We start from the raw sequence: 17420 nt of genomic DNA, 5'->3' as shown, positions 1-17420 counted from the left end.
CAGTGGTGTGAGGGGGTCCTTGGGTGATATATATAGCAGTCACACTTGAGCAGCTTAAATCACAGTTGTGTGCCCACAACTTACTAGTCAGAGACCATCATTTATTTCCTCAGCCATTTATGACGAGGGCAGGCTATGAAACCTCCATTACAATGTGCAGTCAGTTGTCACTGTGCACTGAGCTGTCACTTCGTCCTATGAGGTAAGTTCCTCACATGGTTGAGCAGGAGTTTCCTCATTCACAGTCGGAGGTCATGTGACAGGGCGTCTGGGAGACAGGAAGAAGCTGCACTTAGGGTCTGCAGACACCGGGCAGCATGCTCGCCTTGCTGGGCGCTCTGCTTCTTGTCCCTGCTCAGCTGGGGGACACTCGAGTCACCTATGAGCCCACCTGGGAGTCGCTGGATGCCAGACCGATACCTGACTGGTTTGATGAGGTGAAATTCGGTATCTTCATACACTGGGGAGTATTCTCCGTCCCCAGCTTCGGCAGCGAGTGGTTCTGGTGAGCTGGGGAATGAAGGGTGCTGGGGCAGGATGGAAACAGCTGGGGAAAGAAGGGTGCTGGGGCAGGATGGAAACAGCTGGGGAAAGAAGGGTGCTTGGGCAGGATGGAAACAGCTGGGAAATGAAGGGTGCTGGGGCAGGATGGAAACAGCTGGGGAAAGAAGGGTGCTGGGGCAGGATGGAAACAGCTGGGGAAAGAAGGGTGCTGGGGCAGGATGGAAACAGCTGGGGAATGAAGGGTGCTGGATCAGGATGGAAACAACTGGGGAAAGAAGGGTGCTGGGGGCAGGATGGAAACAGCTGGGGAAAGAAGGGTGCTGGGGCAGGATGGAAACAGCTGGGGAAAGAAGGGTGCTGGGGCAGGATGGAAACAGCTGGGGAATGAAGGGTGCTGGATCAGGATGGAAACAACTGGGGAAAGAAGGGTGCTGGGGGCAGGATGGAAACAGCTGGGGAAAGAAGGGTGCTGGGGCAGGATGGAAACAGCTGGGGAAAGAAGGGTTCTGGGGCAGGATGGAAACAGCTGGGGAAAGAAGGGTGCTGGGGCAGGATGGAAACAGCTGGGGAAAGAAGGGTGCTTGGGCAGGATGGAAACAGCTGGGGAATGAAGGGTGCTGGGGCAGGATGGAAACAGCTGGGGAAAGAAGGGTGCTGGGGCAGGATGGAAACTGCTGGGGAAAGAAGGGTGCTGGGGCAGGATGGAAACAGCTGGGGAATGAAGGGTGCTGGATCAGGATGGAAACAACTGGGGAAAGAAGGCTGCTGGGGCAGGATGGAAACAGCTGGGGAAAGAAGGGTGCTGGGGCAGGATGGAAACAGCTGGGGAAAGAAGGGTGCTGGGGCAGGATGGAAACAGCTGGGGAAAGAAGGGTGCTGGAGCAGGATGGAAACAGCTGGGGAAAGAAGGGTGCTGGGGCAGGATGGAAACAGCTGGGAAATGAAGGGTGCTGGATGAGGATGGGAACAGCTGGGGAATGAAGGGTGCTGGATCAGGATGGAAACAACTGGGGAAAAAAGGGTGCTGGGGCAGGATAGAAACAGCTGGGGAAAGAAGGGTGCTGGGGCAGGATGGAAACAGGTGGGGAAAGAAGGGTGCTGGGGCAGGATGGAAACAGCTGGGGAATGAAGGGTGCTGGATCAGGATGGAAACAACTGGGGAAAGAAGGGTGCTGGGGCAGGATGGAAACAGCTGGGGAAAGAAGGGTGCTGGGGCAGGATGGCAACAGCTGTGGAAAGAAGGGTGCTGGGGCAGGATGGAAACATCTGGGGAAAGAAGGGTGCTGGGGCAGGATGGAAACAGCTGGGGAAAGAAGGGTGCGGGGGCAGGATGGCAACAGCTGTGGAAAGAAGGGTGCTGGGGCAGGAAGGAAACAGCTGGGGAAATAAGAGTGTTATGGCAGGATGGAAACAGCTGGGGAAAGAAGGGTGCTGGGGCAGGATGGAAACAACTGGGGAAAGAAGGGTGCTGGGGCAGGATGGAAACAGCTGGGGAAAGAAGGGTGCTGGGGCAGGATGGCAACAGCTGGGGAAAGAAGGGTGCTGGGGCAGGATGGAAACAGCTGGGGAAAGAAGGGTGCTGGGGCAGGATGGCAACAGCTCTGGAAAGAAGGGTGCTGGGGCAGGAAGGAAACAGCTGGGGAAAGAAGAGTGCTATGGCAGGATGGAAACAGCTGGGGAAAGAAGGGTGCTGGGGCAGGATGGAAACAGCTGGGGAAAGAAGGGTGCTTGGGCAGGATGGAAACAGCTGGGGAATGAAGGGTGCTGGGGCAGGATGGAAACAGCTGGGGAAAGAAGGGTGCTGGGGCAGGATGGAAACAGCTGGGGAAAGAAGGGTGCTGGGGCAGGATGGAAACAGCTGGGGAATGAAGGGTGCTGGATCAGGATGGAAACAACTGGGGAAAGAAGGGTGCTGGGGGCAGGATGGAAACAGCTGGGGAAAGAAGGGTGCTGGGGCAGGATGGAAACAGCTGGGGAAAGAAGGGTTCTGGGGCAGGATGGAAACAGCTGGGGAAAGAAGGGTGCTGGGGCAGGATGGAAACAGCTGGGGAAAGAAGGGTGCTTGGGCAGGATGGAAACAGCTGGGGAATGAAGGGTGCTGGGGCAGGATGGAAACAGCTGGGGAAAGAAGGGTACTGGGGCAGGATGGAAACTGCTGGGGAAAGAAGGGTGCTGGGGCAGGATGGAAACAGCTGGGGAATGAAGGATGCTGGATCAGGATGGAAACAACTGGGGAAAGAAGGCTGCTGGGGCAGGATGGAAACAGCTTGGGAAAGAAGGGTGCTGGGGCAGGATGGAAACAGCTGGGGAATGAAGGGTTCTGGGGCAGGATGGAAACAGCTGGGGAAAGAAGGGTCCTGGGGCAGGATGGAAACAGCTGGTGAAAGAAGGGTGCTGGGGCAGGATGGAAACAGCTGGGGAAAGAAGGGTTCTGTGGCAGGATGGAAACAGCTGGGGAAAGAAGGGTGCTGGGGCAGGATGGAAACAGCTGGGGAAAGAAGGGTGCTGGGGCAGGATGGAAACAGCTGGGGAAAGAAGGGTGCTGGGGCAGGAAGGAAACAGCTGGTGAAAGAAGGGTGCTGGGGCAGGATGGAAACAGCTGGGGAAAGAAGGGTTCTGGGGCAGGATGGAAACAGCTGGGGAAAGAAGGGTGCTGGGGCAGGATGGAAACAGCTGGGGAAAGAAGGGTGCTGGGGCAGGATGGAAACAGCTGGGAAATGAAGGGTGCTGGATGAGGATGGGAACAGCTGGGGAATGAAGGGTGCTGGATCAGGATGGAAACAACTGGGGAAAGAAGGGTGCTGGGGCAGGATAGAAACAGCTGGGGAAAGAAGGGTGCTTGGGCAGGATGGAAACAGGTGGCGAAAGAAGGGTGCAGGGGCAGGATGGAAACAGCTGGGGAATGAAGGGTGCTGGATCAGGATGGAAACAACTGGGGAAAAAAGGGTGCTGGGGCAGGATGGAAACAGCTGGGGAAAGAAGGGTGCTGGGGCAGGATGGCAACAGCTGTGGAAAGAAGGGTGCTGGGGCAGGATGGAAACAGCTGGGGAAATAAGAGTGCTATGGCAGGATGGAAACAGCTGGGGAAAGAAGGGTGCGAGGGCAGGATGGCAACAGCTGTGGAAAGAAGGGTGCTGGGGCAGGAAGGAAACAGCTGGGGAAATAAGAGTGCTATGGCAAGATGGAAACAGCTGGGGAAAAAAGGGTGCTGGGGCAGGATGGAAACAACTGGGGAAAGAAGGGTGCTGGGGCAGGATGGAAACAGCTGGGGAAAGAAGGGTGCTGGGGCAGGAAGGAAACAGCTGGGGAAAGAAGGGTGCTGGGGCAGGATGGAAACAGCTGGGGAAAGAAGGGTGCTGGGGCAGGATGGAAACAGCTGTGGAAAGAAGGGTGCTGGGGCAGGATGCAAACAGCTGGGGAAAGAAGGGTGCTGGGGCAGGATGGAAACAGCTGGGGAATGAAGGGTGCTGGATCAGGATGGAAACAGCTGGGGAAAGAAGGGTGCTCGGGCAGGAAGGAAACAGCTGGGGAAAGAAGGGTGCTGGATCAGGATGGAAACAACTGGGGAAAGAAGGGTGCTGGGGCAGGATGGAAACAGCTGGGGAATGAAGGGCGCTGGGGCGTAATGTAAACAGCTGGGGCATGATGGGTTCTGGGTCATGATGGAAACAGCTGGGGAATGAAGGGTGCTGAGGCATGATGGAAACAGCTGCGACATGAAGGGTGCTAAGGCATTATGGAAACAGCTGGGGCATGAAGGGTGCTGGGGTATGAAGGGTGCTGGATCAGGATAGAAACAGCTGGGCCATGAAGGGTACTGGGGCATGAAGGAAATAGCTTGGGAAAGAAGGGTGCTGGGACTGAAAGGTGGTAGGGCAGGATAGAAGCAGCTGGTGAAAGAAGGGTGCTGGGACATGAAGGTTGCTGAGGAAGGATGGAAACAGCTGGGGAATGAAGGGCGCTGGGGCATAATAGAAACAGCTGGGGCATTACTGGAGCAGGATGGAAACAGGTGGGGCATCAAGAGTTCTGAGGCAGGATGGAAACTGGCTAAAAAAAATCAAGAATTGACATGCTACCAGAGATTGTTGAACCCGCAGATGTTCAGGTATGGCGGTGCCAGCCAGATTTAAAAAGAAAAAAAATCTGGTTTGGGACCGGAGTTGAATCCGAACATCTGCCCGGAGGCCGAACCCCATATAAGTATATGGGGACCCAAACATTGTGCTGTAATATGGTGGTAGAAAGGGCTTGGGGGATTAGAGCAGGACAGTTATACTTACCGAGTCGTCCGCACGGCTGTAACACTACTTCCAGGTCCGCTTTTTAACCCTCTTAACCATATTCAATGCTTTCCCCTCACATCGTCAGTTCCAGCATCTGTGATTAATTGTAGTCATACTGCGCCCCACCCTGTGTGACTACCTCTTTGATTGGTTGGAATCACATATTCTGCCTGTGTCCCTATAGTGGTGTAAAAATAAATAAACAAATAAATAAATTGGCGTACAGTACCCGATATATTGTGATGCCCAGCTCAGATAAAACATATAGCTACAGCCCCTAGTCATGTGCTTATCTTGGCTGTGTATCAAAATAAGAGGGACCCTATGTGGTTTTTTTTTTAAATTATTTAAATAAATAATTTTAAAAAATGGCGTGCCGTCCCCCCACAATTTTGATACCCAGCCACGATAAAGCCGATAGCTGGGGGCTGGTATTCTCAGGCTGGGGAGGCCCATGGTTGTTGCCCCCCCCCCCCCCAGCCTAGAAATTTGCAGCCTGCAGCCTTTCAGAATTGTTGCATCCATTAGATCTGACAATTCCGGCACTTTACCTGGCTCATCCCAATTGCACTGGTGCGGTGGCAATCTGGGTAAATGACAGCTCACAGTTACCACTAAGTCCTAGATTAGTAATGTTAGGCGTCTGAGATCCCCCGTTACTAATACTGTAAGTGAAAATAAATAAACTCAAACATCAAAATAAATACTTTGTTTGAAATAAAACACATTCTTTCTCCAATTTCTCCCAGTTCTGTTGTAAAACACATGAAGTGCCACATCGATCCCGGCTCTGCTACATACTGAAGTTGCAGTGTGCGGGCACATTGGAAAACTGTCACTTTCATCTCCCTGCAGACCATTGGCAGCCTTTGGACTGGAACTTCTCATCTGGTTCCCTACATTTAAATGGATTTGATTTCTCTTGGCACTGAATTGGTTAAGTGCCAGTTTTTCTCTTGCTTCCTTTCCAAGCAGTTTCTTGCTGAGTGTTTACAGCTGCACTCTTTTTTGTAGTCACGCCCTTCAGCTTTAAATAGTGGTGTATCCCAGCAATCCCTACTGAAGATACAAAGTTATTTGGTCTCTGGCCGCCTTAAAGGGAGGTTTTGCAGTTGAAGCTTTCTATGCTCAGGCTATATCCTCTTGGTTGTTTTTTTCCCCTGTTTGTCTTTACTTCCCTGTGGTTTTGTTAGTGCAGCGGTGAGGTCTAGTGAACCCCACCTGCCCCTCACTAGTTAGTGCTACTATAGGGTCTTCCGAGGGTCTCAGGTTCCTGTTCGGCGTCAGTTTCGGAGACTGTATAGGGACTGGTGAGGAGAGGAGGGACAGCTCAGGTGAGGTTAGGAGGAGTCCATCTACCCTCTCACTAGTTCCAGGGCCTCCCCTTGTTTTTGTGTCCCTGGTGCCCCCCTTCTCTTTTTTTTCTTTTGTTGGGCATCAGATGCACATTGGTCTGAACGCATCTCACCATGCTTGTTTTACCCGGCAACAACAAAAATATGCCCGCTCGCTGTGACTTCAGGCAGAGACTAAGCCACAGCTGTGACATTACTCAGTTTATCTGCGTCCACAGCTATAGAGTTCCCACGGTACCCCACCTGTGACTGCAGGTAAACTGATCTCAGGTGACCTCAGTGATCTCACCTCAGGTAAACTCATTTAGTTCAATGAAAACTGCGTCTCCTGGCAGAGAACCACATTTTTTTTTTAAAGTAATGCAGATATGGTGCTGAAATGTATACACCAATTCCTGCACAGTATCTGCATCTCTTGGCCATTTTACTTCCTTTTGCAGCCACCTAGCCCACTATGACCATTTTATAGCACAAAAGTTTGGATCTCCATTGTTTTCTGGCAGAATCCGGTGCACCTGAACATCCACGGGTCTGCTCATCCCTAGTTATCAACTGTTTTCACCTGCTTATTGTCTCTGTCCTATCACATACTAGGTGGGGCTAATTATACTCTCCTGATTCCAGTCTTCTGCTGGCTATAGTATTTCCATGTGGAGTTCCAGCCCTGCTCCTTGGGATTTTGCCTGCAGCCTGAGACTAGTATTATATTGTCTCTGTGGTTTCTCATTGGTTTTACCTAAAGCTTTCATTTGTTTGCTGATAGGTGTACAGGAGCTAACCCTTTGTTGCATTTATTATTTCTCCTTTCCACTTGTTCACGTGTTTTTTGTTTTCTCACTTTGTTTTTCCCCACTGGTTCCTCAGGAGGAATGTGATACAACCAGACAGCCTTTCAGGCAGACAGGTCTGGGTTTTTAGTTGTGCGGCTAGGGATATTACAGTCTATGCAGGAACCAGGGTGCTGTGCAACTAGGGATAATAGTCTGTACAGGAGCCAGTAGTATACAGGGGCGGCAGCAATGAGATATGCTTTTCTATGCGTTTACCTGTGTAGGATTACGCATGTGAATAACAGTCATACAAGAAATTAGAGCAAGGGATAGAAAACGCAATAGGATCTTACACAATATAAAAGGTGGTAAGGGATTGTGCTCACCTTGTGTGGTTGTGTGACACACAAAAAGTATTTAGACACGTAATCTACTACTGCAGAGCCACACTATTAGAAGCCAAATAAAAGTGGAACTCTTCTGTCATTCTTACAGTAGCCCACAATAGTTCCACTTTTATTTGGTTCCTGATTAATCCAAGAAATTGTAACAGATCTCGTGGAAACATGTATTTCTTTTATTGCTATTCTTTTCCCTCTATCACAGGAGTCCAATTACAGGGGAACACAACCCCTTGCTATGCCAGGCTTCATTGGCACTGCTGATCATGTTATGCTAGGATCCAGTAACTCTGCTATGTCAACAGAGACTCGACAAACACGTGATGTGCCGATGCTTATCTTCACTTCATAGCTCTTATGCGGGCGTCACACGGGATGATCTATCGTGCGATCGCACGAGCGATCGTACCCACCCCCGTCGTTTGTGCGTCACGGGCAATTAGTTGCCCGTGGCGCACAAAGTCGTTAACCCCCGTCACACGTACTTACCTCCCGGACGACCTCGCTGTGGGCGGCGAACATCCTCTTCCTGAAGGGGGAGGGACGTTCGGCATCACAGCGACATCACACAGCGGCCGGCCAATAGAAGCAGAGGGGCGGAGATGAGTGGGACGTAAACATCCCACCCACCTCCTTCCTTCCTCATTGCCGGCGGGACGCAGGTAAGCTGTGTTCATCGTTCCCGGGGTGCCACACGGAGCGATGTGTGCTGCCCCGGGAACGATGAACAACCGGCGCACAGAAAAAGAAACGACTTTTTGAAAATGAGTGACGTGTCAACGAGCAACGATAAGGGGAGTATTTTTGCTCGTTCACCGTCGCTCGAAGGCTGTCGCACGCTACAATATATCAAACGATGCCGGATGTGCTTCACTTACGACGTGACCCCGCCGACATATCGCCCGAAAGATTGTACCGTGTGACGCCCGCATAAGTGAGCACTATTTGGTAGCAAATGAGAATACAGAAGCAGTAATAAACTGCTTCTGTCTTCTCCCCAGGGTCTTCTGGTGTGTCTGACAGCGGGGGGCCAGACCTGCTCCTATTAAGCTGGTGTCACACACAGCGACAACGACGTCGCTGCTACGTCACCATTTTCTGTGACGTTGCAGCGACGTCCCGTCGCTGTCGCTGTGTGTGACATCCAGCAACGACCTGGCCCCTGCTGTGAGGTCGCCGGTCGTTGCTGAATGTCCAGCTTCATTTTTTGGTCGTCACTCTCCCGCTGTAACACACACATCGCTGTGTGTGACAGCGAGAGAGCGACGAAATGAAGCGAGCAGGGAGCAGGAGCCGGCGTCTGGCAGCTGCGGTAAGCTGTAACCAGCGTAAACATCGGGTAACCAAGGGAAGGCCTTTCCCTGGTTACCCGATATTTACCTCCGCCCTTGCTGCCAGTGCCGGCTCCTGCTCTGTGCACATGTGGCTGCAGTACACATCGGGTAATTAACCCGATGTGTACTGTAGCAAGGAGAGCAGGGAGCCAGCGCTAAGCAGTGTGCGCGGCTCCCTGCTCTCTGCACTGTGACATGTAGCTGCAGTACACATCGGGTTAATTAACCCGATGTGTACTGTACCTAGGAGAGCAAGGAGCCAGCGCTAAGCGCGGCTCCCTGCTCTCTGCACATGTAGCGACGTTATGATCGCTGCTGCGTCGCTGTGTTTGACAGCTAAGCAGCGATCATAACAGCGACTTACAAGGTCGCTGTTACGTCACAGAAAATGGTGACGTAACAGCGACGTCGTTGTCGCTGTCGCTTAGTGTGAACCCAGCTTTAGATTGCCTTAGCTTTAAGCCATGCACGGTAAATTTACAATGGTGCGGGATTAAAGCCCAAGTGGTGAAAATTTACAGCGCTTGTTATCTGGTTAATTGAGTTATCTTTTAACTGTTGTCTACATGCTACACTATTTCTGATTTGACAAACACATTTTTACCACATCAGGATCAGCTTTCTGGGAAATGGGAGATATTAATAAACCTTGAATACCCACCAATTTAGTATCATTTTGGTCTGATTGGGTGAACATTGGTCAGATATTGTAGATGTTAAAGTACCATACTAACAAATGGATCATTTTGTTTGTAGTCCAGTTCATGTCTGTGGTGACTGCTCCCTGAAATCGCTGAGTGAGGATACAGATCAGACTGGTTTTACACGTTGAGTCCTTTTTTTCCCCTCAAGATAAAATGTCACAATCAACATACAGCAGATAGCAAACCAGGCATGTTAATGAAGCAATGGAGGAAGTAGTTCAGTAAAGTGGTATGCAATGTAGAATCAGACTCTACAAACATAGTATTGTTCCTATATAAATAGGTTCAGTGGGATAACTGGAATATGTTCCATAATTCCTCTGACATCGGTAACCTGGACTCTGTCCTAGATGTGACCTGCTGTGTTTTAATTTAGACGTTTCCCTTAGCACCAAGAATCTAAAACTAGATCAGTGTTGCCCAAACTCCTGTCCTGTTGGCCCCCAACACAAAATTTCTGATGCCTTAATGATAATTCCATCACCTGTGCAATAGTAAGTAAATCCTGGTCTTTTTTGGGGCCGAGAGGACTGGAGTTTGGGAAACAGCGAACTAGATGAAAACAATGTACAGTATACTGTTACTTGCCTGATAAATGGCTATGCCTGTCTCTAAAAGTTCCAATTTAACCAAATAGAATAAAATGGAATGGAAAATATAATAAAATGGCTTCCTGTAAAGATGTGTTTTACATCAGATATAGCCTAACACTAGAATGAACTGACATTGACGCTTCAAACATTCACTACCATACTATAGGAATATGCCATATTTTAGGGCTCGTGTATGTGCCATATTAGGGCTTGTACTGAGTAGTAAAAGGCACCTGCCAGCTGATTCATGCTACCTGAATGAGACATCATCTCCATTATTGTACACATTTATGTTTCACACTGAGGTCTAACTGCTTTCTTCTCTCCTTGTGGATAGTGTCAAGCCAGCGTAAGGAGACTTACAGGCCATGCAATGCTTCTCTAGTTAATTAAATATGAAAATGATCTCTTCAAAGAAGAACACTTGAACTCTAGTGCCACTCATTGGGGTAGCAATCTTGAAACTCAGTATTGATAATTACTTCTCTGATCACCCCCACCATCAGAGGCCTCTAACCTCAAAACATGTCTGCAGAGTCAATAGAGGCGACTAATACTTTCTCTGCTAGAAGCATTACTTTCATAGGATAATAATAACTCAGTTCAAATGGGACCAGATATTACCTATTGCAGCAGCACACAGAGGTCGTATGGCACTGTGCTAGGCTCTAAGACCATGTACATACAGTCATATGAAAAAGTTTGGGTACCTCTATTAATGTTAACCTTTTTTCTTTATAACAATTTGGGTTTTTGCAACAGCTATTTCAGTTTCATATATCTAAATGGACTCAGTAATATTTCTGGATTGAAATGAGATTTATTGTACTAACAGAAAATGTGCAATCCGCATTTAAACAAAATTTGATAGGTGCAAAAGTATGGGCACCTCAACATAAAAGTGACATTAATATTTTGTAGATCCTCCTTTTGCAAAAATAACAGCCTCTAGTCGCTTTCTGTAGCTTTTAATGAGTTCCTGGATCCTGGATGAAGGTATTTTTGACCAGTATATTTGAGTAGATTTGGAGAGGCGTTTTGAATCATTGGCTTGCTGAAATATCCATCCCCTGCGTAACTTCAACTTCGTCACTGATTCTTGCACATTATTGTCAAGAATCTGCTGATACTGAGTTGAATCCATGCGACCCTCAACTTTAACAAGATTCCCGGTGCCGGCATTGGCCACACAGCCCTAAAGCATGATGGAACCTCCACCAAATGTTACTGTGGGTAGCAAGTGCTTTTCTTGGAATGCCGTGTTATTTGCCTTCATGCATAACGCCTTTTTGTATGACCAAAAAACTCAATCTTTGTTTCATCAGTCCACAGGATCTTCTTCCAAAATGTAACTGGCTTGTCCAAATGTGCTTTTGCATACCTCAGGCGACTCTGTTTGTGGCGTGCTTGCAGAAACGGCTTCTTTCGCATCACTCTCCCATACAGCTTCTCCTTGTGCAAAGTGTGCTGTATTGACCGATGCACATTGACACCATCTGCAGCAAGATGATGCTGCAGGTCTTTGGAGGTGGTCTGTGGATTGTCCTTGACTGTTCTCACCATTCTTCTTCTCTGCCTTTCTGATATTTTTTTTGGCCTGCCACTTCTGGGCTTAACAAGAACTGTACCTGTGTTCTTCCATTTCCTTACTATGTTCCTCACAGTGGAAACTGACAGTTTAAATCTCTGAGACAACTTTTTGTATCCTTCCCCTGAACAACTATGTTGAATAATCTTTCTTTTCAGATCATTTGAGAGTTGTTTTGAGGAGGCCATGATGCCACTCTTTATAGGAGATTTAAATAGGAGAACAACTTTCAAGTGGCCACCTTAAATACCTTTTCTCATGATTGGATACACCTGCCTATGAAGTTCAAAGCTCAATGAGGTTACAAAACCAATTTAGTGCTTCAGTAAGTCAGTAAAAAGTAGTTAGGAGTGTTCAAATCAAGAAATTGATAAGGGTGCACATACATTTGCACCTGCCAAATTTTGTTTAAATGCGGATTGCACATTTTCTGTTAGTACAATAAACCTCATTTCAATCCAGAAATATTACTGAGTCCATCAGTTATTACATATATGAAACTGAAATAGCTGTTGCAAAAATTGTTATAAAGAAAATAGGTTAACATTAATAGGGGTGCCCAAACATTTTCATATGACTGTAATGCCCTAGGTCTAGGGTGCTCTGTTTTATCCTCAAAAACTACTATAAAATGTACTGAATATCTTCTGTGTTCCTGTTCTAGCAGCCCGGAGTTGCTTTCTGTTGGCTGTTACAGGATCAATACACTTGTCTACTGTTAGATTCCTATTGCCGTGTTTATAAATGGTGAATTTGTGCCTTTTAATAAAAGAAGACCTGTCAGAAGTAGACATTTCTTGCTCTTATTTGATCCTAGCAATCCCCTGAATATTCCAATTTTATTTTCTGTTTACATCCATCATATGGTTTGGAGATATTGGCCATAATAGCAAGTGCTAAAATTTATCGTCTTTACAAGGGGGTGTGACCCGCAGGGTAAAATAATGCAGACAGCCCAAAGAAACACATCAGAGAATCCTTGGAGCTATGCCCCCTTGGTAAAGACCATACAATTAGCATTAAATGGAAGTGATCATATTTCTGGAACCGTGTGGTAAATTTCTAAAAAAAAACCAAACAAAAACCCCAAAAGCTGGATTACTTAAGGGAGCAGCAGGAATAAAATATATACCCTAAGGATAGAATAACAGCATCAGACCTGTGTCTGCTTGATATGCTATTTCAGCTCCAACAGGAGCCAGGAGTATTGAGCTGGAAGAGCATAACTCTGTATACTGAGTAGTCACTAGTGGGTACATTCACTTCAGTGTGAGCCGAGCTGCAGTAATATGGCACTTCACAGTGTACTGAGCCTTGGTGCTCTACTCCTTACACTGGCTAATTACGGTCCTCCCTGAACCTGAAAACAGCTGGTTAGTGGGTGTCAGACCCCTAATGATTTGCTACTGATGACCTATGCATAAGCTACTATACACTAAACTTAAAGCACTCTCCACTAATTCTGTAAGTAATTATAGTATAGTGTTAAAAGTTGATTCTAAACTAATGTTAGACTTCTAGCTGTATACTTTAAAAACCAAGTCCAAATATTATATATGTTCTTTATTTTTAGGTGGTACTGGCAGGGACGTAAGTTAGACCCTTATGTCAAATTTATGTCAAATAATTACCCCCCTGGCTTCCGCTATGAAGACTTTGGGCCTCAATTTACTGCAGAGTTCTATGACCCACAGCAATGGGCAAACATTCTAAAAGAGTCAGGTGCCAAGTATGTTGTCCTCACCTCAAAACATCATGAAGGTAAATATTGAAGGTTTGCTATTTTTGCTTCATTTTTGTAGACAGTTTCCAATACATTCTGTGCAACATAATGTCGTAAAAAAATGTATGCAGCATCAGGGAGGGGGTGTAATCCCATGCAGGTTATGTAAGCAGCACTACACCTGTTTATGCAATACCTTAATATATCCTTATATAACCCTTTTTGTTATTGTCATTTTTACGGAAGATCTTCCAGAAAAATGTGTGAAATATATTTATAAAGGTGTTATTGATATGAATTTCTCACCGTATGTTGTTAACTCATCCAATCCACACAGGAAAAACAATCAAACCAGAGATGTCCAAACATTTAGTGATGTGTAATAATTAGTGATGGACGAATTCGAACTGTAAAGTTCAGTTTCCATACTGGATACCTAGTATCTGTGCTCAGGCCCCAAACACGGACTTTTCAGGGAAGTCCATATTACTGTTCAGGTTCGGCCACCCGGATAAAAAAATAAAAGAAAAAAGAAAGAAAATAAGGAATAAAGCAGGACTGTTATACTTACTGAGTTTCCTGCGCGGCTGTAACACTACTTCCAGGTCTGCTTATTAACCCTCATACATATTCAGCTTTCCTAGCCCATTTTTAGTCCTGCCATCTGTGATTGGTTGCACTCAGACCGTGTCCCCACCCTGTGTGACAACGACTGTGTTTAGTTGGAATCACACACTTTGTCTACGTCCTTAAAGTGGTGTAAAAATAAATAAATTGGTATGGAGTATTGTGATACCCAGTGCAGATAAAGCATATGGCTACAGGCTGCAGCTCCGTGCCGTGTGGTTACTTTGGCTGTGTATCAAAATAAGTAAGCTTTTTTTTCTACTTATTTAAATAAATCTTTTAAAATACTGTGTGCGGTCCCCACCAATTTTGATACCCAGTCTGAAAAAGCCCACATCAGGTCGCTGGTATTCTCACGCACTGGAAGCCCATGATTATTGGGCCTCCCACACTCTAAAATTAGCAGCCGGCAGCGGCCCAGAATTGTCGCATCCATTGGATGCAACAATTCCGGCACTTTACCCTGGTGCGATGGCTATTGGGGTATTATTAGGGGTTAATGACAACTCACAGCTGCCACTAAGCCCTATAGCACAAAATGGGGAGAACCCTACACCAATTTATTAATCTATTTTTACACCACCAAAGGGATGCAGACAGTGTGTGTAATTCCAACCAATCACAGACACTGTCACACAAGGTGAGGGCGTGGTCTGACTGCAATCAATCACAGACCTCGGGACTGACGGTGGGCAGGGGAAGCAGTTTATATGTATGAAGGTTAATGAGCGTACCCAGAAGCAGTGTTATAAACGCGCGGGAGACTCAGTAAGTATAACTATCCTGCTATAATCCCCTCTAGCCCTTTCTACCACCATTTTACAGCATAATGTTTGGGTCCACATAGACTTATATGGGGTTTAGCCTCCAAGCGCAGTCTTGAAGCTACCGAACCTGAACATCTGCGGGTTCGCCCATCTCTAGTAACAATTAGAACTGACACAGGGAAAAAGTATTGAACATGCTTACTGAAATTTATTTAATACTTCATATAAAATCCTCTGTAGGTGATGACAGCTTCAAGATGCCTCTTGTATAGAGAAACTAGTTGCATGCATTGCTCAAGTGTGATTTTGACCCACCCTTCCACACAAACACTCTTCAAATCCTGAAGGTTCTGTGGGCTTCTTCGATGATCTCTGAGCTTTAGTTTTTTCCAAACTTTATTGTTGGTATTGTGTTTTTGGGGTGATATGCAGTGTCTTTTGGCCTCTAAACTTGGTGTGTATTATGGCATCCAAAGAGTAAATTTTTTGTTTCATCTGAACAAACTATATTCTCCTAGTATTACACAGGCTTGTCTAACTGTTGTTGAGCAAACGTTAAGAGCTCCTGAACATGCCTTTTGTTCAGCAATGGAGTCTTGCATTGTGAGTGTGCATATAGGCCATGGAGGTTGAGTACATTACTTATTGCTTTCTTTAAAATAATTGTACCTTCTGATTCCAGGTTATTCTTTAGATGTCCACATTCTTGGATTCTTGGATTATGAACAACTCTTCTGATAATTAGTTTCACTCCTTTGTCTGAAATCTTGTGGAGAGCACCTGGTCATGGTGAAATGTTGTTCTTTCCATTTCTGGATTATAGCCCCAACACTGCTCACTGGGACATTCAGTAGTTTAGAATTTCTTCTGTAACCAATGCCATCAGTATGTTTTGCGAAGGTCTTGAGGCAGGTCATTGGTTTTACCCATCATGGGATATTTCTTGAATGGCACTTTGGTAACGAGACATAGGCCATCACTTGAACCAGCTGATATTATTTTTAACTAAGTGGCAGGATTGATTTCTAATTACTGATAGATTTCAACTGTAGTCATGGCTTTCCGTCATTTTTGGACCTCTCTTTCTTAATGTGTTCAATACTTTTTCCGTACGTCATTTCTCATTATGACACATAACTTAATTTATGGACATCTATGGTTTGCTTTCTTTGTCCCTGTAGATTGGATTTGTTAACATTCGGTGAAAAATTCATGTCAATAACACCTTTAGAAATACACTCCCTGACAAAAGCTCTGTCGCTCATCCATGTTATGTAAATAAAAGCTTATAACCTGACTTTATATTCATCCATTGGTTTCATAAATTACAATTTAGAAAGCTGAAACCCTCACAAATTTGGTTTAGGTTATGAAAATAAAGTTGCTGCAAAGCTGAAATATTGATAATTAGAAAGATCAGATTTTGGCAGGACAAAAGTCTTGTCGCCCACAGAAGGTAATGTGAAATTCAAACAAATAACTTCTAATACAAAGATATGTTGCATAACATTGGTGAATGAAGTTGGGGTGCTAGTAGAGCTGTATTTAATATTTTGTGTGACTTCCATGAGCTTGAAGGGCTGCATCCACGCGGTTCAACAATGATTCATACAATTCATTGATGTAGTCATCAGCAATAGCAAAGAATGCAGTCTTACATGCCTCCCAGAGTTCATCTAGATCAGGGGTGGGCAATTAATTTTCCCATGGGGCCGCATGAGAAATTGGGATTGGTTTAGAGGGCCGGACTAATATAATTACCTCAGTTCTACCCAATATACTACACCCCCTCCATATACTACACCTGTAATAAACTACACCACTACACCCCTATATACTACACCTGTATTATACTACACTCCCTCCATATACCTGTAATATACTACACCCCCATATACACCTGTATTATACTACACCACTATATAATACACCTCCGATATACTACATCATTACACCCCTATATACTACACCTGTAATATACTACATCACTACACCCCATATACTACACCTGTAATATAGTACACCTCCATATAGTACACCTGTAATATACTACACCTCCATATAGCACACCTGTAATATACTACACCTCCATATAGTACACCTGTAATATACTACATCACTACACCCCATATACTACACCTGTAATATAGTACACCCCCATATAGTACACCTGTAATATACTACACCTCCATATAGTACACCTGTAATATAGTACACCCCCATATAGTACACCTGTAATATAGTACACCTCCATATAGTACACCTGTAATATACTACACCTGTAATATACTACACCTCCATATAGTACACCTGTAATATACTACAACTCCATATAGTACACCTGTAATATACTACATCACTACACCCCATATACTACACCTGTAATATAGTACACCCCCATATAGTACACCTGTAATATACTACACCTCCATATAGCACACCTGTAATATACTACACCTCCATATAGCACACCTGTAATATACTACATCACTACACCCCTATATAGCACACCTGTAATATACTACACCTCCATATAGCACACCTGTAATATACTACACCTCCATAGAGCACACCTGTAATATACACCTCCATATAGCACACCTGTAATATACTACGCCTCCATATGGTACACCTGTAATATACTACATCACTATACCCCATATACTACACCACTATATACACCTCCATATAGCACACCTGTAATATACTACACCCCCATATGTCACACATCCTGCTCCCCATACAGCCTGCACCCCCATATCACACAC

The 17420-nt window shown here is 45.9% G+C and overlaps 1 protein-coding gene across 1 annotated transcript in view; it reads left to right on the top strand.

Moving 5' to 3' along the window:
* Positions 1–262: 262 nt before the first annotated feature.
* The window catches only part of FUCA2 (alpha-L-fucosidase 2), a 48880-nt gene continuing 31722 nt past the window's right edge, over positions 263–17420 (top strand). The window contains exons 1-2 of the mRNA XM_075339805.1: positions 263–505; positions 13109–13296. Of these exons, the coding sequence (XP_075195920.1) occupies positions 318–505; positions 13109–13296 (376 nt within the window). The 5' untranslated portion in view covers positions 263–317. The remainder of the gene's footprint in view (positions 506–13108; positions 13297–17420) is intronic.

The sequence above is a fragment of the Anomaloglossus baeobatrachus genome, chromosome 3, assembly GCF_048569485.1.
Source record: "Anomaloglossus baeobatrachus isolate aAnoBae1 chromosome 3, aAnoBae1.hap1, whole genome shotgun sequence".
In the NCBI taxonomy this organism is placed as follows: domain Eukaryota; kingdom Metazoa; phylum Chordata; class Amphibia; order Anura; family Aromobatidae; genus Anomaloglossus; species Anomaloglossus baeobatrachus.
This window is presented reverse-complemented; position numbering and strand designations above follow the sequence as displayed.